The 24,424-nt window shown below is 42.9% G+C and overlaps 1 protein-coding gene across 1 annotated transcript in view; it reads right to left on the minus strand.

The window, feature by feature from the left end:
* SYNE1 (spectrin repeat containing nuclear envelope protein 1) overlaps nt 1–24,424 on the minus strand; it is a 387,878-nt gene that overhangs the window by 162,425 nt on the left and 201,029 nt on the right. The window contains exons 66-78 of the mRNA XM_081094059.1: nt 22,788–22,952; nt 18,813–19,130; nt 17,716–17,871; nt 17,375–17,545; nt 16,374–16,700; nt 15,311–15,463; nt 14,840–15,007; nt 12,797–12,973; nt 10,958–11,104; nt 8,041–8,166; nt 6,636–6,812; nt 4,488–4,753; nt 1,117–3,277 (exon numbers count right to left, since the gene is read on the minus strand). Of these exons, the coding sequence (XP_080950185.1) occupies nt 1,117–3,277; nt 4,488–4,753; nt 6,636–6,812; nt 8,041–8,166; nt 10,958–11,104; nt 12,797–12,973; nt 14,840–15,007; nt 15,311–15,463; nt 16,374–16,700; nt 17,375–17,545; nt 17,716–17,871; nt 18,813–19,130; nt 22,788–22,952 (4,512 nt within the window). The remainder of the gene's footprint in view (nt 1–1,116; nt 3,278–4,487; nt 4,754–6,635; nt 6,813–8,040; nt 8,167–10,957; nt 11,105–12,796; nt 12,974–14,839; nt 15,008–15,310; nt 15,464–16,373; nt 16,701–17,374; nt 17,546–17,715; nt 17,872–18,812; nt 19,131–22,787; nt 22,953–24,424) is intronic.

The following is a 24,424-nucleotide window of genomic DNA, read 5'->3' on the forward strand; positions in this document are numbered from 1 at the left end:
TAAAGTTTGCAGAAAATCGTTGAATTTTTCCGGTTCTTTTCCAGTCCTTTGCCATGTGGATGTATGTGTATAAGTGAACTGAAAAGTTGGTGGATTTTTTTTTTTTTTTGGTGTAATCCATTGTTTTCTCTTCTGCTAATCCTGCTATAATTGTATTATTATATTTAAAATATGAAAACAGAGACAGAAATGAAAGAGAAATGTATTCTGGTATCTTGACTAGTGATGAGACTATCTCTCACATGTGTACGTCATACTATACATACAATAATGCTTAGTCATATGTGGCAGACTGAATATTGACCAAAGTGAAATACCGTCTCTGTTGGTTAGAAGTGTAACACCACCAGTGGGAATGTAAGCCAGTACAGTCACAGTGGACAACAGAATGGAAGTTCCTCAAGAAATTAAATACAGTACAACTTCCAGATGATCTGGCAATTTCACTTCTGGGTACTTATCCAAAGGAAACAAAACCATTATCTTAAAGAGATATCTATACTCCCACATTCTATGCAGCTCTCATTTCTTTATCTCCAAGTAAAGTCATGATGAATATTCTAGTCTTGCTTCTGTGATGCCACAGGGAAGCGAGAGAAGATGAAGGGGTGAACAGATGGGGCAACTGATGGGAGACCCCAGAAAAAAACGTGGTTCAGCATCAGGGTCAGGGCTGTCATCCATCTGCCTCTCTCCATTTGGAAATTCTTCATCCATACTAATCTTATAAATGCCAAGTTTTGCATTGTTTAAAAAGGCATCGCTAATTCATCATTGCTAATTTGTTTATTTTATTACTAATGTACTCACCACAGTATTAAAGCCATGAGTGCTATCATTTATTACCTCTCATAAAGGTGAGAGACAGAAGGGGTTACTGTATTATAACTAAACGAGGCCAACATGGAAATCACATGAAATGGATACCACATCCATAAACAGTAAAAACATCCTTTTGAGTCGCCATCAGTTAAAGATGATTCTACATAGTATCATCAAAGAAATATTTAAGGCAGCAATTCTAACAAACAACAAAAAACAACAACACACAAATATCTCACGCACGTCTACAAATAAGCAGAGTGGGGAGAAGACAGGAGGAGCCCTCGTACCCACCTGCCTAGTGCGTAAAGCTTCCTGAATGTCTCCGTCCAGCTCCGAGAGCTCGGCCAGCGCGTGCTGCAAGTCGGCGGAAATCAGCTCCTTGGCTTTGGTGAATCTCTCCGTCTCCTTGTCGCTCAGGGCCTTCATGATCCTGAGGCTGGACTGCACCTCTTCCTGATGGATCTGGACCTTCCTGATCTCCTCCTGGATGTCCCGGAGGTTCAGGTCCAGGCACACGGGCCCGCTGAGTTCCGCCTGCACACCCCTCAGCCAGGCCAGGGAGCGGCTCAGCTCGGTCTGGAAGTCTATACTCTGCACCATGCGGCTCTCACACTCGGTCACGGTGGCGCCGATGGCCGCAGTCAGCAGTGTTAACTCCTCCTGCCAGGCCTGGATCTGCTGCTTGGCTTTCTCATAAGCCGAGGGGTGGAGGTGGGGGACGAGATCTTCGAGATGCATGGCCATGCGTTTGAGCAGAATCCCCGAGTCCTGGAGGCTTCCCGCCAGGGAGTGATACAGCTTGAGCTTCTCCTCCGCGGGCAGCGTCTCCTCGTTCACCTGGGACTGCTCTGCCCGCACGGCCTCCAGCTGTTTCCGCAGCTGCTGGCCCATCTTCTCGTGCTCTTGATAGGCAGCTGTGGTGTCCTCCAGTAAGCTCGCCCTCTGTTCCGTCTGCCGCTTCAGCCTGTGGTACGAGGCGACGAGCTGCAGCATCCTGTCGGGCTGCCACGGCTGCCCTGTGCTGCGGAAACTTTCCTTCTTCTGGCTCAGCTCATCCACGGCCTCCCCGAGGCCCGCCACCTCGCCCAGGAGCGCCCTGCAGCCCTCCTGAAGGCACAGCGCCTCCTCCACCGTCAGGGCGCTGGGGACTGGGCTCATCTTTAAGAACTGGCCCTCCAGGTCGCTCAGAGACTGGGCGGTCAGCTCGATCAAGGAGGCGTACTCTCTCCGAGCGAGAATGGCCTCCTGGACCTTGTAGAACTTGTCTTTGGCCAAGGCGACGATGACATTAAATTGCTGGGGCAGAGCGTTCAGCTTCTCGTCCAGGTAGGAATGATCGACTTCGCTCAGCGAGGGCAGTATGGCCTGCCCGGTCCTCTGCAGGGTCAGGAGGAGGCTTTCGTACTCCGGAGATTGCTCCAGGAGGTGCTGGTATTTGGCCAGTTGCGCCTGCAGCTCTGAACTCTCATTCATTAGGTTGATCTCAGGAAAGGTGACAATGTCTGCTTGTTTCAGCCAGTGACAAGCTTTATCAAAATCTTCCTTGAAATGCTTCCTAGACACGAAGCTCTTCTCCAGCTCTTGGAGCCTCTGGCTGCACTTCTGCAGGACGGCGTCGTACACGCCCTGCAGGTCCTGGAGCTTGCCCAGCACTTCGCCCTTGTCCTGCTCCGTGGCTCCTTTCATCAACTCACGGCCCTGCGCCCAGAGGCCAGTGACTTCATTTTGGTAGGTCTTGAGGCTGGCCTGGGCGCTCCTACAGGCTTTGATCTGTTTGCTCACGTCGTCCGGTAACAAGCAGATGTGCTCGCGAAACAGTATCTTTCGCTCGTGCTGCTGGATCTGGCTGGTCGCCTGGAACAGCGCCATGAGAAACTGGGTCTTCTCGGACAGGGCCTTGTTCAGGTACTTGCGTCTCTGGCCCACGAGGTCGCTGAGACAATGGACATGCCTCTGTGCGTCGGCGAGCGCCTTCTGGACGACCTGCCGCTCGTTCAGGCCGAGATCCGCCATCACCCTGTCCGCGTCCTTCGTGAGGGATTTCAGGAGCATCTGTTTGGCCTCCAGTTCGCTGCAGACGGTGAGGTGGTCCATGAGAAGGTTGGGAGCCACGTCGGGAGGCGGGCTCTGCTTGAGGGCCTCGGCGATGCTGGGCTGCTGCTCCTCCGCCCACTCCATCAGCTCCTGGAACCTGGCCTGCACCACGCTTAGCTCCTCCAAGTTGGCGACCGAGACTTGGATTTTCCTGCTAATGAGGTCCTCCAGCTGAGTCCAGCGCTGTTCAAGGTGACGCGTCTGCTCTTTGACTAGGTCCCTGTCATCTAAATTCAGATGCTCGATCATGCTCTGCTTCCTGTCTTTCAGGTCCTCGATGGCCTGCTTCCTCTCCTGCAAGGCCAACGCCAGCTTCTTCAGAGCTTCCAGGTGGACCGCGGTGCTCTCCGCATCGGACCTGTAAATACACAGAAGACATCACAGCAAATTAGCCAACTCGGTCTCTGTAGTGTTCATACCATGTTCTATCACATTTCTCCTTTAAGAGGATTTCTTCCCTTGGAGTTTACTGACCCAAGTGCTGAAATTACTAGGGAATGCAAGTATATCAACTTCTTTCTATATCAGAAGTTGGGCCCAAAACAAATGGCCTACATGAAGCATGCCAAACCCAAACTCAAAGGCTAAGATGGGCCAAATAAATGAGGCATGCAGCCCGCGGGCCACGGGTTTGACATGCTTGGCCTACATACTTCCTTTCTACTCTTCTGGATCCTACTGCCCTCCCGACACGTCTGACACCTGCTTTTAGCTTCTTCCTCTGGCCCTTGCAAAGTGAGCAAAATCGGCACATTAACAAGATCCCTGGATGACTTGTGTAAACATTAGACATAGAGAAGCACTGATCTCTGCATTCTTGAAAACGACACTTAGATTAATAAGTGGCCAATGATGTATGTGCTTTCTTGTGAGAAGCAGCTCAAGCGAACACTATAGAGCTAGACAGGAAACCTGCAAGACATAACCAAGGACTCTCTCAGCTACTCATTTGTGTATACTCAGATATGTATGTGTGTATATATATAATTTGTTAACCCTCAGCCAAGGATATGTTTTTATTGATTTTAGAGAGAGAGGAAGAGAGAGAGAGGGAAGAGAAAGAGAAGGGGTGGGGGGGGGAGGGAGAGAGAAACATTGATGTGAGAGAAAGCATTGATTGGTGGCCTCCTATACGCATCCTTTTACCCACTGGTTCAATGAACAGTGAGCAAGGAGAACCAGGGCTCTGTATCCAAATGACAACATGAGTTTCTTTCTTTTCTTTTCTTTTTTAATATGTTTTTATTGATTTCTGAGAGAGGAAGAGAGGGACAGGAACATCAATGATACGAGAGGATCAGTGATAGAATGCCTCCTGCAGGCCCCCTACGGGGAATCAAGCCTGCAACCCGGGCGTGTGCCCTGACCTGGAATCAAACTGTTCATGGGTCGAAGCTCCACCACTGAGCCACACCCAGGCACCATGAGTTTCTTAACAATGTTTTGTCAGTATTGATAATGATTGACAATCGATGTTAAAAACATTAAGAAAGGCCTTTTCTGTTTTTATGGAAATTAAGAAACATCTGGCTTAGTATTTTGGGATGTGCCAGAGCATTTGCTGTTACCTGGCCAAGTTATCCCATTCTGTAGTAAATTTTTCCAAGAACACCTCGACGACACTCATGCAGTCATGGTAGTCTCTTGTCCTCTGGAGATCCTCTTCCCTTTGCAAGCACAGGCTGTTGGCCTGAAGGCACAGATCCAGCCACTGGTCGTTCAGATGACTGATCTCCTTGTGTTCAGGAGACTCCTGCTTCTTGGTTAACTCATCCACCTTTTCCGCAATAGCCGTCACCGACGCCTGTTTGCACTGTAGTTTCTTAACAAAATCCTGAAGGTAAAAACACCGACAAAATAGGTACTCTGAAATAAACTCCCCAATAAATATAGAGGGAAGCATAGATGTCATAAGCCTAACGAACTAAGCATGTATAACTAATGGGTCATGTGGAACAATGAAAGACTAAAAATGATCATACATCTTTATGAATACAAATTTCCAAGTGTATAAGAATCAAAGGATAACTGTAGTACTTTCTTTTATTGTGTAATTTTGAACAGTATAAAGAAAAACTGAGAAATGTAAAACAATATTATATTCACTAAGGAAAAAAGTTAATATTGTATCTTAAAGTGCAGCCTTAGTTTCCTAGAAACTTTTGAAGTTCATGCTTTTGAGAAAAAGTAATCTAAATTTATGTCATCTTGTTTTTTCTGCATATGCAAATAATATTTTAGTAGAAACTATAAATGGTTCACTTTCATAGAGAAAAGATAAACTTTAAAGTTTGTTAAAAATCTGGTACAACTTCCATTCAAGTTAAAATAATCTTCTATTAAGTTATGTGTAAATTTGGAATAGCAATATTTCTATTACAAATATAATTATATATTAATAAATATTGAGTTTATATTCAAATATATATCTAGTTGATTGGTACACTTATGTTCCTACAGCTTCAATTATTTATATATTAATATATTATATATTTACTAGAGGCCAGGTGCATGAAAATTCTGCACTCGGTGGGGCGGGGGGTGCGGGGGGGGGGGGGAGCAGGGAGTGTCCCTCAGCCGGCCTGTGCCCTCTTGCAGTCTGGGAGCCCTTGGGGGCTTAGGTGGTTGGACATCCTTACAGCTCCCGCAGAGGCAGGAGAGGCTCCCATCACCGCCGCTGCACTCGCCAGCCATTAGCCTGGCTCAGGGCTTCTGGCTGAGCGGTGCTCCCCCTGTGGGAGTTCACTGACCACCAGGGAGCAGCTGCTGCATTGAGCGTCTGCCCCCTGATGGTCAGTGCATGTCATAGCGAACAGTCATTCTGCTGTTCGGTTGATTTGTATATTAGCCTTTTATTATATAGGATTCATATAAAATATACTAGAGGCCTGGTGCACAAATTTGTGCACAGGTGGAGTCTGGCCAGCTGCCCCCACCCTCGATTTGGGTGTTGGGAGCCAATTGAAGGCCAGGCCTGCTGGAGCAGGGGTCTGATCGGGGCCCGGATAGGCTGGTTGGCTGCCAGCAGTGCATGTCATAGCCACTGGTTGTTCCTGTCATTCTGGTTGTTCTGCTGGTCTGGTTGCTGGGCTTTTATAGATATAGATATAATATAACATGTATATTATATATTTTATATATTTAACATGTATTTAATTAATGGGCACATTGACAGTCCTGCAACTTCAGCAACATTGTGATGACAGATGATAAATGATGAGGGCTTGTGTGTGTTCAGAAGCAAAGGCTTCTGGTTGTATCAGCTAAATCAGCTAAACCACAGTGCCTTGTTCAGGAACAAAGTGCAGAGTGAGGGTCCTTTGATTCAAGTGGCCAATTGGCACTCCAATAAACTATTTGAATGCTTACTTTCATTTTTAAAATTATTATTTTTATTTTTCAATTACAGTTGACATTCAATGTCATATGAGTTGCAGGTGTATAATATGATGGTTAGACATTTACATAATTTCCAAAGTGATCCCCCTTAAGTGTAGTGCGCATCTGACACCATACTTAGTTATTATAATATTACTGACAATATTTCCTTCCCTGTGTTTTACAAATGTTTGCTCTCTGATCTGTCCTTTCCTGGCACCAAATGAAGGTCTTTCTGAGTCTGTATTCCTTCAATAGCTATGCTAATGTTTAAGGATTGAGGGACACACCCATCTTGGCCTTCTCTGCCTCCCCCGGGGAGACTCACTCTTTCCTACCTTCACTTGGGAAACCATGTTCTGTGCAATATTGAGCTCCAGTTCCGCGTGTCTCCGCCTCATATTCTGCAGTTGCTGGTCGGCGTCCTGGAGGTAAATCCAAAGCTCAGCCTTCATGTGCTTGATCTCCTCCCAGCCCTGAGTTAAGGTCTGAGCCTGGGCAAGCCTTTGATCGATCTTGAGGGAACACAGAGACAAAAGTCAGCGCTAACAGACGGAGGCATTTATGTCCAGAGAATCAGAGGTGCAATTCCTCAGCCTGTCCATGTACACGGGCCAATACACATGCATGCATACACACGCTGCTATGCATCCACAGAGAATTCTTTCTTTGCTTCAAGAAAAGCAGACGTGTCTTTTTATACTTGGGTTTTCTAAGGACTTTTCATGTATAAGACATGCCATATAATTTCAAGCAGTATCATGAGACTTTAAGAAGCTTTAACCATCTGTTAAGTTGCCCTAATGGTTTTTCACATTTGGCGTTTTCAACACCTGAATAACTCGCAAATTCAAGCGTGGGGTTAACGAGAAAAGACAAATTATTCTCTATTACACATTTGTTGTTAATTCCTATAAAACAATGAGTTATTATTGTTTTAAATATATTTTTAGATCTGCTTCACTGCCTTTTGAAACCATATAATTCATTTCAATAAATCATTTCTGTGAAAACATATAAATTACTGCATTTTCATTAGGATTAAAGACAGACTTGGTTTGAAAATATAATATAAAAGAGAGAAACCTTCATTATTTTGAGACATTTCTTGCTTTGGGTGATTTTACTGTCCTATAAATATTTATATATTAAAAACCTAAACCAAGTCCTATTTTTCTTTTAAACCCAAAAGTATTAAAGAGGTTAAGGCACATGACTCTGTGCTGCCATCTGTCTGTTGTGGAGAGTACTGCTAATTCATCACAGCATTTTCCACTGAGCCCAGAGGCAGCTCCAGAATCCTTCCCAACACCACACTCAGCAACTGCCAATGGCTTAGAAGGCCTTTGCCAGCTCTAACATAAAGCAAGGGTCAGGAACACACACCCTCCATATTAAGTGTTACCCAAAGAAAAAGATGGAAAGGAGAAAACAAAACAAACAAAAAATGAGTGGAAAACAGGAAGAGAATGGTAATCAAGGAAAAAAAAGAAGTGGGATCAAGTACTGACAATTAGCAGACCCATGGGCCTAGTTGTTTCAGTTCCAACTCAGTGGCCCTGGGAACAGAGTGTGCGCATTTTTCTGTGACTTAGTTGAAATTCAAATATCTATTCATTATGATCCCCATAGGAGATTTACAGCAAGAATGACTCCGGGAAATATTTTCTTTAAACTTCTCACCCAACGTTCAAACAAGAGAATGTGACAGAACAGACAAATCTGTTGGCTTCCACGCCTTACCATTTGCTCTGTTTGTTGAATGTCTTTTGCCGTGGTTTTCACTGAAGAGTTCGACAAGTCGCACATGGAGCAGAGGAGGTCCAAGTAGGTCCTGGCCTGCTTCTGCAAAGCTCTGAAGTGCTTGACCTTGAACAGACACACTTGTCAGACTGGAAGACACGCATGCCATCCCTACACAGCATATCTCTGTGCCATTTGTATTACCTTGTTGACATTTCAAAAATAATTCTGCTACATTCAGTACATACAACCTTTGTTGTAAATAGCATGTATTAGTAATTCTCAGGAAGAATTCAAAACACACTGGCAGGGATCCTTTGCCCGTCACTTGCTTCTCATTGTGTTAAAGCTGGTGCGGTCTGGTAAAAGGAAACACCCAGGAAACCCCTATATTTTTTCCTGCTTCTCAGCTCACATTCTAAGTGTTCTCTGTTTCAGAGGAAGAACCTTTACTCTAGCCTGCCTCTTAGCATGTTTTCACAGAGTGTGGAGACGTACGGGGGAAGAAAGGTCACTGTGCACCTGTAGGCTTCGTTGGAGTTTGGGAAAAATTAGATGGCTGGGCTCTTTCTTTCTGCGGAAAGTTCGAGAAAGGCATTTCCCGGTGGATCATTAATCTATACACACGGACATGGAGAAATGTGTCTTTCTGAAGATAGTTGGGTATGTAGGCTCTGTTTTAGATCATGGGCTAAAGCAGTACATGAAATAAAACCTTTGTTCCCACGGAGCTTAGATTCCTATGAGAGGGGCAGGCAGGGATCAGAAGGGTGGCCAGTTGTTGGCCACTGCAGATGAGAAGCGCTGATGGTCTGAAGGAGGTGGTGGGAGTAGAGGCTCTAAGAAGTGGTTCTCACTACGTGTATTGATAATTTGGGCAGGTGGCATTGACTACGGAAACATTTGGTGATTTTCCAAAATCATAGCCAGTAATGAAGCCCAATTTTTTCAGTCCTGACTTTTCCTCAGAATTACATGGATTGCTAAACACAACATTCTTCTGTAGATATCCTATCCTATATAATAAAAGCATACTATACAAATAGACCCAATGGTGGAATGATTGGTCGCTATGGTGCACACTGACCACCAGGGGGCAGACACTCAATGCAGGAGCTGTCCCCTGGTGGCCAGTGCACTCCCACAGGGGTAGCACCACTCAGCCAGAACCCGGGCTCACGGCTGGGGAACGCAGTGGCCGTTGGCGGGAGCTTCTCCTGCCTCTGCTGCAGGCGAGCAGTAAGGAGTGAGGGGTCCCAGACTGCGAGAGCCCCGGGCTGCGAGAGGGATGTCTAACTCCTGGCATAGGTCCGATCCCTGGGGTCTAAGCCAGCAGGCGGACATGCCCCGAGGGGTCCCGGACTGTGAGAAGGTGCAGGCTGGGCTGAGGGACACCCCTCCCCCCCCACCACCCAGTGCACAAATCTTGTGCACCGGGCCTCTAGTAATAAATATAAGTCCATTTCCCATTAAGTCAAAAGTAGCACCTAAATTTTTAGCCAGTGTATAAACTGACTGGCATTTCACTTCTGGTGAGTATCAGTATCATTAGTCACCCCACTATGTACCTGTGACCCAGAAAAAGTTACCGGTCCCAAAGAGCTTTTGGAAATGAAAAGAGAATAAGGTACCAGATTTTGAATTTTGTAAATATATTTACTTTAGAAAGAATAACAATTAAGATTTATATAGTTGACCTGACTCCAAACGCCTTGGGAGCAGCTTATAGATTGTCAGTAACAAAACAACTGCCAAAGATTTTTGCTAAAATTAATTTTAAGGAGAGTAAAAAAAAATAAATAAAGGGCAAATCTGATAGTACTTTTTTTCCATTCCCCAAATTCACATGTCATGCCTTATAAAAAAACCAATGGTATTCTTAATGAAATCAAATCAATGTGCCACTTTTGTATGGTTGTGGGGGGATAAAACCATTACATGTCTATTGTATGGGGGATAAAACCATTACATGTCTATTGTATGGGGGATAAAACCATTACATGTCTATTGTATGGGGGATAAAACCATTACATGTCTATTGTTTACCACGTGGGAGACACTGGGTACACACCACGCTTCCTGGGACCTTGACCAAAATGCCACCGCAGCCTGTCAAAGCCTGACCCCAGTCTCACACCACCCAAAGTCATCATGCTGGTAGTAGTGGAACTGTCCAGTCACATCTCTGAGCGAGCCACTGGCTAGAGTAAAACTCAGACCTTATTTCTACAGGCACACCTCACAGATACTGCAAATTCAGGAAAGTGAGTATTGCAAGAAAGTGAATCACACAAGTTGTTTGGTTTCCAGTTTACCTGATACTATAGTCTAATAAGTGAGCAATAGTATTATGTTTAAAATATGTACACTCCTTAACTAAATATAAATAAACTTTATTGCTAAAAAATGCCAACCATTGCCCTGGCTGGTTTTGCTCAGTGGTTAGAGCATTGGCCTATTGACAAAAGGGTCTCAGGTTCTATTTTTGGTCACATACCTGAGTGCAGGCTCAATCCCAGACTCTCACATTAATGTTTCTTTCTCTCTCTCTCTCTCTCTCTCTCTCTCTCTCTCTCTCTCTCTCTCTCCTCTTTCTCCCCTCTCCTCCCTCCCTTTTACTCTCTCTGAAAAGCAATGGAAAAAATATCTATTTTACAGAGATTAAAAAAAAAAAAAGCTAACTATCATCTGAGCCTTCAGTGAGTCATAATCTTCTTGCTGGAGGAGGGTTGTACCTTCAATTTGTAAAAGCGCATTATCTCCGAGGCCCAGTAAGCGCAGTCCAATAAAACGAGGTATGCCTGTACTTGGTATCCCCAGCAGCCAGCACAGTTTGGCACATAATGAGAACTTAACATGTTTCTATTGAATGTCTGAATGAATCACATCACATAACATAAACTTCAGGAGTCAGTACCTGCTTCACGGCTTCTGCCCTGCTCAGAGGTAGGTGCTGGCTTGGCTTTAAATCAGGTTGGATGGCGGACAGCCAGGCCTGGCATTGCTGCAGCGTGTCTTGGCGACTGACATGCCTCTGCAGTTCATGTTCCAAACTCTGGTACACCTGCAACAGAACAGTCGTGTGCAGCTGTGAGAGCTGTCTCAGACGCCTACCCACCTCCCTAGGATCAAAGGAAACATGTCCACCAGTCCGCTGAAATGGATTTACCACCCCCCAGGACTCCCCAGTACCATACACAAATCAACAGAGTTTTCATATGTTCCAAAGGTGGCAAAGTACAATTGTCATCCCCAGTTTATTACTTCCCAAACCACACATTACAACATAAATCCTGACCAGGGAAAGAACGTGGGCAAGTTCATAGAACTGTGAGGTGGGTTAGGATACGTAAAATCATTGAGGGAGATTGTCAAACATAAATAGAGGGTTTTTAGCTTCTCCATTATGGTATACAAATTGCAGTTTTTGTTTAAGCTAGAAACTGAAAGTAAAAATAAAAGGCCATGTCATGAAAAGATAAACAACATTTCCCTAACCGAAATGCTGGGTGAAATCCATTGATTCCCTAGACCAGTGATGGGGAACCTATGACACGCGTGTCAGAGGTGACACGCGAACTCATTTTTTTGGTTTTTTTTTCTTTGTTAAATGACATTTAAATATATAAATATCAAAAATATAAATCTTTGTTTTACTATGGTTGCAAATATCAAAAAATTTCTATATGTGACACGGCACCAGAGTTAAGTTAGGGTTTTTCAAAATGCTGACACGCCGAGCTCAAAAGGTTCACCATCACTGCCCTAGACTTATGAATTCACCTTCCAAAAGTTAACTAAAAAGAAGAAGAAAGCAATCCAACAAATAATTGTAGATGATGACAAAGGAGGAGAAAGGAGTGAGACAAGTGTAGATAGGGCAGAGGATCCAATCAGTGATTCAGAGAGCAAGATCATAGCTCGGCTGCTGGAGCCCACTTGGTTGAGGGTCATCCCATGCACCAGGATGTTGCAGGTTCGATTCCTGGTCTGGGTTCAACCTCCAGTAGGGGGCATGCAGGAGGCACCTGATCGATGTTTCTTACTCATCAATGTTTCTACCTCTCTCTCTACCTCTTTCTTCAAGCAGAGCAACAAAAAGAAAAAAGAATTAAAAAAATGAGGAACGTCTAAGAGATCTCTGGGACAGCATCAAGTGTAACAACATCTGCATTGTAGGGGTACCAGAAGGAAAATGAAAGGGATCGGGAACCTGTTTGAATAAATAATGGCTGAAAAGTTCCCTAAGCTGGTGTACTTAATCTTTGTTAAAAGGGCAATTCTTTCTCATGTTAGCCTTATTTCTATAACCTTAGAGATTCCATTTTAGCACAACTCATTACACCCATTAAAATATAACTAAAAATTGGTATTCGTTCTTTTAATTATTTTATGAATGCATAAAAATATTAGAGTAGAATCTAGGCTGCATAGAGTTAAAAAATAATTATTCTGGAAATTATTTTAGTGTTATAGACTGGCAAATTAGAAAAAATATTCGTGACTGTCAAATAAAAAACAAACAAAACAAAAGTTAAATAAATTTGACATTAATTCACGAAATAAAAGGATTGGGAGAAAGCAAATGTCTGAAAGCAAGAAGTTCTGTGTCCACAGAGCCTGAAATCTATGCTCCTGTCTGGACATGCACCAGAACCATCCAGAAGACTGAAACATCTAAACTATTTGACAACCCTCTGGACTGCACAGGCTTTCTCCTGGCTCCACGGTCACTCCAGGCCGAGCTGGTGCTCACCCGCTGGGCGGTGCTGCAGATGGCGGAGTAGCTGTCCCTCGTGCCCTGCAGATGCGCCTGCACGTGTTGTGTCAGTTTCGCTTGGAGGTGCTCTGCACACTGGCTGATCAAAGCGTCGCCTTTAGCTTTCAGGTTGTTCAGACGGTCCTCAAAGCCGGCAATTTCTTCCATCATTGCCTACGAAATAGGAACAGGGTTCTTGCAATTCCACTGTTAGTCTTTAAATAACCTGTTTACTAAGCAGAAGGCCTAAGAGGAAAATTTCACTGTTTAATGATATTTTTGAAAGAGTTTGCAATTTACCTTAGTTACCATATAGCAAATGAAAAAAAAAAAAAGTACGTTTCAGGAATCCTTCAATAGGAAGAGTTGGCAAAAATAATAGATTAAGTGAGGATGAAATAACCTTTCAGCTAGTTCATGGCTGATCTCAGCTAGAGAGATATCTGCTCCCTAGTATTATTAACAGATAAAGGATGTTTATAAATTTTTCAGCTCTATAAATTATAATTCTGGTATAATTTCTTCCTAAAATAATCTAATTACTATTTAATTTACTAATATCCAATTTCTCTAATAATATGATATCTGATCTATATAATAATCTAAAAGCTAATGATTAATTTACATAATATCTAGTTTACATAACATAATATTTATATTAATGAAAGTAACATTTACCACTTACCACTTATTAAGTACTTGCTATAGTCCAGGAACTATGTCGAAATCCTGAGAAGTGTGTATTATTGTCATTGCTTTTCAGATGAGGAGACTGACGCACAGGGAGATTATATAACGCACTCAAGGTCACACAACTAGTGAATGGCAGAGCCCCAGGCTTGGGACCCACTCTGCCTGACCCCAGCTCATCCACCTCTTTCCCCATGTGTTCTCTAGTGAGCTTTCTCATGGATCACTTGGAGAAGAGAAACCAGCTTTTCCAATCAGGGTTTAATTTCCTCACTGCTATATGGTACCAATAACAAGTGACACATTCCAGCACCAGGGGCCCGGGGTTGACACATCAATATCTCTAAGGGAAACCTAGTGGTCCCCTCAGCAGCCTGGGGTCCATCACTTCATCCAATGGTGCTGCGTTAATGGTTATTGTCTACACCATATTTTAACGAGCCATTGTGTATTCGAGTTAGAAGAGAGTCACTACTACATCATGAGGTTATTCGGGGTGTGTTCTCAGTGCCTAATAGAATATATCATATGATTAGTTTTCTATCCATATTTACTGTTCTCCTACAGAAAGGGATCCTGAAGCCCATAGGCATTAATGGCTTTCTTTGACACATCATGACTAAAATTCAGTTTCTTATTAAGGTCAGCAAGTTGCTCCATTAAATTGCGACCATATGACATCTGTCATCTGGCAGGTGGAATTACTAAAAATGCATGTGAATGAAAATAAGAATGCCTCCTATCAGTACCATTTGTGGTTTACAAAAGTTTTCACAGACATTATCTCCTGTGATGCCCTCAACAGCTATGTGATGGGGCTGGTATCACTATCGCCCTTTACAGAGGAGAAGGAGGAGACTCAGAAGTGTATACCTGGTACCTGTACAACTTTGTTAACCAGTGTCACCCCAATAAATTCAGTAAAAAGGGGAAGAGGAGGAGGAGGCTCAGAGAGGCTAAGTTCTCCCAGCTGAGGAGAGTCTGGCTGGAGGACTTTCTGGTTACTCTTTCTGTATCCTGTCGTTGGCTGTACTTTTCTAAATTAAAGACCATCTTTCTGAAAAATTATTCCATATAGATGAAATTCTGCAATAGGAAACTATTAGCTGGGAAAAAAATGCTAGTGTGTTCAGAGTTGAATGCCAGGATTCAGCTACTACCGAGTCAATTAAATATTGAATTCAACTGTTCCCAATTATCAGAGGTTCTTGGAACTCAGACCTGATTCTTTAACTACAATCATATAATCCTGAAATGCTTGCGTGCGCGCGCACACACACACACACGCGTGCGCGGGCAAGGCTGTAGAAGCCGTCCTGTATTCTTCAGCTCTTTAGAGACCAGACGTACCTTGTGGTGGGCCAGTTGCTGGGTGATTGTCTCTAGGCTGCTTGTGTCCATGAGGTCAGGGGCCACCAGCCTGCCGGACATCTGCAGCAGCCACTTTTCCACCTCCTGGAGCTCACTGTTGTAGTCTTCATGGTCTTTGACCTTCACCTCAAGACTGTGAACATGCTCCTGCGAAGCCAAGTGCCCATGAGAGTTGACTTTCAAGCCAAAAACAAAACAAAACAAAAAAACACTCAAAACTGTTTTATATTTTGAAAAACCCAGTGCAACTCATAGGGTAGAAGGCTCATATAGCTAGCTCTAGTCTCACCAGTAGGATCAGATAAAACAGAAAAAGTCATTATGCCATTGAATAAAAGAAAAGATCCTGACCCATCGAAGCCCTTAAATTTTTCTGACAGAGAAAAAGGAGTCAGGACCCCCCTTCTGGCAAGTGAACACGTTCGTATTGGATTTCTGCTACCTCCTTACCTTTCCCGCGCTGCAGAGGGCCTGATAGTCACTTTGAAGCTTAGCGATCTTATCCTTCAAAGCACCATCCTGCACCAGGTCCAGAAGAGCATCACCTTTCTCTCTCACTGATTTCACCGATGATTCATGGGACAGCACTGTCTGTTGAAGTGACTTGAATTACAAAGAAAAGAGAGAGAACCAGCTCATCTGTGTGATCAAGGTGAACATAGCCGTATGCCACGTGTGAGATGATCTCCAATCAAGACCTATTTTCTAAGTCCATGAATGTAAAACATGAAAGGAAATAGGTTTCTTTATGGCATCCAGAAATTCTATTTCTTTGTTACTAATGTTGTGCCCCCCCCCCCATAACAAAGAAACAGAATTTCCAAGGATGAGGCCCAGAAATCAGGATTTTAAAGATTCCCAGGTGATTCTAATGTGCAGCAAAGGTTGAGAACCACTGCTTTAAATATTCAGGTCAAATTTAGAACATAAATTATTCCACATATAGACTTCCATAATTGTTTCAAAAATTAAAATAGGTGAACTATCTCTATATTCTATTTAGCTAGCTATATTCATACCACCACTTGTTCTTTTTTTTCCCATTTGTTCTTTGAAAGATTAATTGCTAAGATGTCTAGCTAGAGTGGATGAAGTAGAACTTGTTTTCTTACAAATATGGTATCACGTTTTTAATTAACAGGAGACTAGCTTATTGGCCTTGGGTACCCAAAGATGAAGGGAAGACTCTACATGAAACAGATGAAATCTACATGGTGAGATCTTGACACCAGGAAGATTTATCTGGAGGATCCCTCTACCTGGATCACACTGTGAGAATAACTTTCCACTTATTGATACAACCTTTGACTATCAGGCAAATGTGGTTCCCGGATGGAAATAGAACTTTTGTGTAGTGTATCTGGCCACAAAAATCTACATCACTCTCCCCCAGTAGAACAGACATGTTACAGACGTTTTCCACCTCCCACTACGGGACACACAGGAATCTTCTCCCACCCACTCAGTCCCCATAGGCAACTCCTGCAACTGTCAGTGAGTAACAACACACTACCTTGTACTTAGATAACTGAGCCTTTTTCTCATATAATTCCATTTTGGGCTCCTCAGGAACGTGCAGGATTTCTTGGTATTCGGCGATCCACTGAGTAAGTGCTTTATATTTATCCGAGAATTCCTTTGCTAAATGAAGGCCTTTCTCCAGGGTCATGTGCTCCTTCCGAACAGTGCTGGTCAGCTCGTTCAATTGCTCCACGTGACCATGGATCTTGCTTCTTAAAGTGTCTGCCTCGCTGTCCTCCAGGTATGCCAGAGCCCTCTCTCCTTTCTCCCGGGCCGACTTCAGCAAACTGTGGCCTTTCTCCATGTCTTTTAGCAGGCCCTGAGAGAGAGGGAGAGGGGGGGGGGGGAGAGAGAAAGAGAGGGGAGGAAACAAATATGGGTTAATACAAAGAAAAGCGACTTGAATTTCATTGTAACATGGACATTTTAACCTTATTTCATTCCTTTTAAAGAAAAGGTGTACAAACCCCATTCTCGAGTCCACTATTGCCCCTTAGAAAAGTGTTTGGAGTTTCTAACCAGTTTTGACATGCCAGGAATCAGGAATCCTCTTTTATTTACATCAATATAGGTTTTAAAATGTCTTAATCAATAGATCATTTCCAAATCAGTGCTTTGAGATAGGACTGGGTGTTTATCTTATCCTTAGTAATAATCCTAAAGATCTGAGTTAAAGCTGTTAACGCATGGTGCCATCAATTTGAGATAAATTTCTGGTCTTAAATTTTTGAAGTGTTAGACTGGAATTTAGTTAAGAATTTCGTGAGCAGCCATGTCCAAGTCATTCAGGTGAGATCACATCACCAATAAATGAAAGTCTGCTTTGGGCCTTGAAGAGATAAGAACATAGTACTTAAGTGAAATGATGAGCCAAGAGCCACCCATCACACCGGGCAGGGATAAGCACGTGTCTCCCAACAGCCACATGAGAGAATGGAGCAGCTCAGAGAAAGAAGACAGGTTGGGAGACAAGTCTGGCGTTGCCATGCCTACCTCCAGCGTCTTCATCTTTTTCCCCATCATCGCCTTATCTACTTTATCAATTTTGGCAGCCACATTCTTGAAGTTTTTATGAGTAGAGCTGTACCAATGAGAATAGGAGCTTAGAGATGACTCAGCTTCCTCCAAACTCTGGATCTCTTCCTCTAGGAATTTTATTTGTTCCTTTGAAAAGAAGAAACAAAATGGAACTGTGAGTTCAAGACCCACGCCAGTGCCCTTCGTGATACACATGCGTCTTCCCCAGAAGGTAGGGAGTGGAAGGAGGAACGCTTCGGCCTGCGGAGCTTGCTGGCCGACACCCAGCAGCGGGCGGCCTGCTCCTGCTCTCTCACCAGCACTTGGAGGAGAAGGGCCTGGTATCTGGACGTCAGCTGGGTGGCCTGGCAGCCCAGCCGGCTGCTCACGCGGCGCTCGTCCAGGATCTCCTGGGCTCTGGCTCCCACGTCCTCCACTTCGTCTCTGTAGGTGGTGATCTCTTCGTGCCACTTCTGAAATGACGTCAATATTGCAGGGAAAGGTTTGATCTTAGTAAGCATTGTTGAGGAAGACAAATATAGGTACCTTCTTACTAGGAGATGATTCCAGTGTACATTTAGAATATATTTATTCTGAGATATAATTTTGAAAATATGTACTTAACCTTCATAAGAAAAGTGTACTACAACAATGTGATAAAAACTACACACTCTTGATTTAAGCACTTTTCTGTATGTATTACACTTCAGTTCAAGAAATATATAAAATTGTACATAGATACAACTGTATTAATCGGGAATGATTCCACTGTATGTTTAGAATATATTTATTCTGAGATGTAATTTTGAGAATGTGTCATATATAACTTTCATGAAAAATATAATAACATGATAAAAGCTATACTCTGAGTTTAAGTACTTCTCTGTACATATTACACTTCCACTCAAAATTGTTAAAGCAGAGTGGCATACATTTTTATATATTCTGTTGTACGTGGACACATTTTAAAATAGGTGAATAATGCAAAACATCCTGAAGGCCTAAGCATTATTTTGATCATCATGTGCATCAGATTTGCATAAAAATCAGAATAAAACTAAATACCAAGTATTATTTTAATGCGCTATATTGGAATAATTTCATATCAGAACCATAAACTTAAATGGATTGTAATACTAGCATTTATATATCTTTACAAAGCAAGGTAATAGGGCATAAGGAGCAGATATAAAATATTTCATTAAGTTATATTTCATTAAAAACTCATTTAGGACTCTATTCATAATTAGTGTTAGAATGCCCCATTGTAATTTACATTAACTTTCTTTTCAAGCAGAAGATTTTGCAAAATCTAAACCTTGGACAGAAAAGAAGTGACTACATATCTTTAATGAAACCCGCTCTGCAAAGCAACTGCTACTTCGAGCCAGATCAGGAGCCTGAGCTCACTTACCTTCATCTGATGTAACTGCGCCTCCTTGGCTGCCCGGTTGGACTGACGACCAGCCCTGAGACTCACTTTCTCCTCCAGGGCTCTCAGCCACCCGTCCACCTGCTGGAACTTCTGTTCCATCAGCCTCAGCTTGTTGACGACATTGTTGAACTGCGTCCGGGTCTCGGACAGCCTCTGCTGGTGAGCCTGCCACTCCTGCCGGAGAGATTCCAGCGCCCGGTCCTCCGTCTGGGGGAGGCCCGAGGGGATCACTTCCTCTCGGGTGTGCAGCACCGAGTTCAGCAGCGCCTGCCCCTTGGCGCAGTGCACCTGCAGCTCCTGCAGGGGAGAGGCAGTCACATGGCACACCTGCACAGCCTACCGCGGCTCACCCGAGCCAACCGTGCCACCTGGAACTTCACGTCAGAAAAGAGCGATTTTACTCTGTCTTATATAAAACAGCATGTACCCAACACTAAATATTATTCCCCAAGTCCGGAGAAAGATTTGCAAATATCTCCTATTACAATAACCAACACACACACACACACACACACACACACACACACACACCCTAGAAATATTTATCTCAATCATCTTAGAAAGAGTTTCTGCAATTTGACTTTTCAGTTTTTAAGCAGAAACACTTGTGATTAAAGGGCTATTGTTTAAAAGAAGAACCTAGGCTGTTTATGGCTCATAATCTGTTTAAAGAGCCGTAGGCCTCTTGCTTTGATATTGAATGAAATCAGTTCTGGTTGAGACAGGAACAATGGGTCTTCTTTTTCCTGAGAAGAGACACTTTGCCAAAGCTGAGCTCTAGGGAGTGTGTTGGCCAAGAAAAGTTGGCCCAGAGGGTAATAGGGCGTGCAAATCTGGGAGGTTAGAATGGTCACACCTGCCAATGGAATGCTTCAGGTGCAAATACATTTTCCTCCACCAAAGCATAAGTGTTAATCACCCTACCAGTTCAGTATGAACCAACTCTTGAAGAGCATAAACTATAATTTATAGAAAGAAAATCTAATATTTTAAAAGATATTGGCAAGATAATATTATATACTTGTATTTCTTATGTTTCAAGAATCAACACAGATACTCGATCTGATCAACCAAAGCTGAAAGGAGCCACATCAAAACTCACCACGTGTGTTAAAAGTATCCACATATTTAGTTAAAATACAGTATTACAAAAATATTTCATATCAGTTCAAACCATTTGAAATTTCTGATATCCTGTGGGATTGGGTCTAAACTGGCAGTCGGACATCCCCTGAGGGGTCCCATATTGGAGAGGGTGCAGGCTGGGCTGAGGGACACCCCCAACCCCCCACACCAGTGCACGAATTTCATGCACCGAGCCTCTAGTATTTCATATCAGTTCAAACCATTTAAAATTGCTGATATCTGACTATTTTTACATTAAAAAATAGCACTCTCATTTGGTATAAACAAATGGATAAATTTTTCTTTAGCTAAGATCTCACTTCAAGAATGTCATAATGTGAACACATAGATGGAAGAAAACAATATGGTGAAATATTAAAACAGTCACAAACACAGACATTTTATTCCAAAGTTCTCAAAATATTTTAAAAGTTAATTTTGTACTTTCAATCTCCCTCTTTAATTCAGGAGTTGGCAAGCTTTCTCGGTAAAGGGCTGGATAGTAAATATTTCAGGCTTTATTGGGCCATACAGTCTTTGCCATCATAGCTTGGAAGTAGCAACAGATGGTACATAAATGAATGGGTGTGGCTGTGTTCCAGTAAAACTTTATTTTAAATACAAACAAGTGGCTCTGGGCTGTCGTTTATGCATCCTTGCCTTAAGTTATTAATCTTCCCAACATATCACTCATTCCATATGTTATAGCTGTTTTTGCTATTATACAAATCATCACTGCGTTATATAAATTCTTATATGTCCCATATCTTAAGTCTTCATTCTTAGGGGAAAAATATGGTCTAATAGTTTAAAAGTCTGTATGTTCTAACGGCCTTTGGCTTATACAAAAGTTTGTGAATTTGCTCCACACTGCTGGCTGAGCCCACACCACTGGGCAGGTTGTAGGACATCAAGATCCTGAAGACGGTCTGCTGGACAGTCTGAACATCACAATCCTCCACCACCTTTTTCTGCCACTATCACCTTCCCCACTTTTGAACATTTGTGATGACTCAAAATAAGACAATGTAAGAATCAATGCATGGCGAACTGAGCGGTGGGAGTTGGGTTTGGGCCACATTACTATTGACCGAAGGGAAGCATTTCCTTCCGACCGGAACAAGAGAAACATCTGCTGGTGAGAAGGAACTTATTGGCCCAGTTCCCACACAGAAACCTAGAGAGCTCAGCATTTGCTTTTGCCAAGTGTCTGGAGAGAAGTGCAGAGAGGGGTTATTCAGCAAAAACACGGTCAGCTCTCCTAAAATAAATTATGCCAGCTAAACCTGGCAGACTCACTATCCTGCTACTTTAAAACAGAATGGATGAGATCCTTAAATAAATGAATGAAATTATGGCTTCTACTAGACATTATTTCAGGAATGAAACACCATTTAAGTATTTCCCCCCTATCTCACGTAACAACTCTGTGGAAAAAACTGAGTCAAAGAAGTTTCCTCTTGCCAAAGTCACTCCGTCAGGTCTCACCAAGGATAAGAGTCCAAACTTCCTAATCCCAACCTTGTGTTCCTACGACACTCCCTGAGACCTCTTGAAATAGCCATGAATTAAATTAAATTAATTAATTAATTTTTAAAAAATATTTTTATTGAGTTCAGAGAAAGGGAGGTGGGGGGGGGGGAAGAGAAACATCAATGGCTAGAGAGAGAACCATTGATTGCCTGGCTCCTGCATGCCCCACACCAGAAACAGAGCCTGCAACCCGGGCACCTGGCCCTGACCGGGAATGAAACTGTGACCTCCTGGTTTATAGGTCAACGCTCAACCACTGAGCCATGACAGCCAGGCAAAATAGCCAGGAATTTTAAATGCCAGTAATAGCCATCTCAGACCCTGCCTTTTCTACCTGTACGAGCTGTAGGCACATCTTGCCCAATCCTGAACCAATTCTGATGAGGGCTGGCAGCATGCCAGTAAGTTCCAACACAAAGAGGACAGGATATGGAGTTGTTCCATTGGTCTTTCCTCATTCTCCACTGTGTATGCTTAGCGGCCCCTTCTTGAGACACCTCCCAACCCTCCCTATCTCTCTGGGTAAGATTAAAGGCCTCTCTGATGCTCCCCGGGGATTCCTTGCTTGACTTCATTACGGCCCTTATCATGTTGTTTATAATGACCTACTAACGAGTCTGCATTTCTCACTAGATTATAGTGCCTTGAAGGCAGCAATAATATTTTAATAATTTTTACCCGCAGTAGCCAGCCAAGTGTCGGTACTGTATTAGACAGTCAATCAATACTGATGGTAAATAAGTGAAGTGGTTAGGACCACTTTCCCACCAGGTCTGCCATCTCGCCCTGAATCACAGCCTGTTGCCTGGGCACCGGCACTTTTTCTAGCTCCTCTAATTTCTTCTTCTGGAACTCTGACCTTGAACCTAAATCCTCAGTGATGGAGATATTGGTTGAAACCAGATGGTGCCACCACTTTGACTTTAAACAGTATCACATTCCATTGGCTCCAGATGAAGCGTACCATATCTAAATGAATCTTTTAAGACACAACGGGCAGGTGGGCTAGTCAACTCTGTAAGTTAGACCACTAGCCATCCCTGCCAGGGGCCACCATCACAGCTGAACAAATTCCTCCAGCCCCAGTCTTGCTGGGTTTAAATCACCTGCTACATGATATCAACTAGCATATACTACTGAGGTCCCAGAATATTCTAGATCAGACTTTACTAGAGTGTCATTTAATATGTATCAGTTATGTGTAGGATTCAAGGTCATGTCAACTTCTCATTGCTTAAAAGAATTATTCCATATTCAGAATGAAAGTGATTTGTTTTAAGATATAACAAAACTTACCTGAAGATCCCGCAATGTGGTTTCATGAGTATGGGTATCACCTTCAAGAAGTGAGTATTGTTCCAGCTTTTCTTGTTCTTGCTCCAGCCAAATTTCAAATGCCTTTAGGTCTCTCTGATACTCTTGGTGCAGGCGAACTAGTTTTTCAGACTTCGTTACTGCTTCCTATCATTAGCATTTAACATGAGTAAGATGGGAATACAATACATACTACATGCAGTTTCAATGGACTGTAAGAATCCTCTGTTGGAATTTTAGAAAATCATGATTATTAGATCATTGGAATATGGTTTTCTAGAAGAATGAAGTTTCAAGATTTATATTAAAATATTTAAAAATAATATTAGGATTAAAAAGAAGTTTTAAAGATCATTTTGTTAACTTCCTGATCTCTGAACTCCTTATGAAGGATAGCATCAACATGCCAAAAAAATGAATTAACTTTACTTGTCATAAAAATATTTTTGCACCAAGCTGGTTTGGCTCAGCAGATAGAGCGTCAGCCTGTGGACTGTAGGGTCCCGAGTTCGATTCTAGTCAAGAGCACATGCCCGGGTGGCAGGTTCAATCGTGAGTGGGGGGCATGCAGGAGGCAGCCTATCAGTGAATCTCTCTCATCACTGATGTTTTGATCTCTCTCTCACTCTTGCTTCCTCTCTGAAATCAATAAAAATATTAAAAAAATAATATACTTTTGCTTATGAAGAAAACTGAAATTCTTTTTTTAAAAAATATATTTTATTGACTTTTTAAAGAGAGGAGGGGAGAGGGATAGAGAGTTAGAAACATTGATGAGAGAGAAACATTGATCAGCTGCCTCCTGCACACCCTCTACTGGGGATGTGCCTGCAACTAAGGTACATGCCTTTGACCGTAATCAAACCTGGGACCCTTCAGTCCGCAGGCCGATGCTCTATGCACTGAGCCAAACTGGTTAGGGCTGAAATTCTTATTTATTATTTTAAGTAAGAATTTGAACTCACTGTGGACTGATTTTCCCATGTACTTTATCTAATAAAGTAAGATGTGCTGTGAAAGTTACTTTTATTTTATGTGTGAGGCCTAAATGAAGAACAATATTATTGATGCAGATTCCCTGCTTTAGAAAACTCTCAGTACCAGCCACACTAAGGCATTTATAAGTCTTTATTATAATGCTGTTCAAAATTTTTCTTTTCTAAAAAAATATATTTTTATTGATTTCAGAGAGTAAGGGAGAGGGAGAGAAATAGAAACATCAGTGATGACAGAAAATCACTGATAGGCTGCCTCCTGCATGCTCCCTACTGGGGATCAAGCCTGAAACTCAGGCACGTGCCCTGACCGGGAATCGAACCAGGACCTCCTGGTTCATAAATCAACACTCAATCACTGAGTCATGCTGACCAGGCCGAAATTTTTCTTAAATTGGTAAATATCTAGGAATTCTTATTTGAGAAATATTTTCTTTCAGTAACTTTGATAGTTTCTTTTTTGTTTTTTCCCCCAGTGGTTTATTTAAAGTATTAAAGTTGCCGAACCGGTTTGGCTCAGTGGATAGAGCGTCGGCCTGCGGACGGAAGGGTCCCGGGTTCGATTCCAGTCAAGGGCATGTATGTTGGTTGTGGGCACATCCCCACTGTGGGGCGTGCAGGAGG

Source organism: Myotis nattereri (assembly GCF_964212035.1).
Source record: "Myotis nattereri genome assembly, chromosome: 6".
NCBI classification, from domain to species: Eukaryota; Metazoa; Chordata; class Mammalia; order Chiroptera; family Vespertilionidae; genus Myotis; species Myotis nattereri.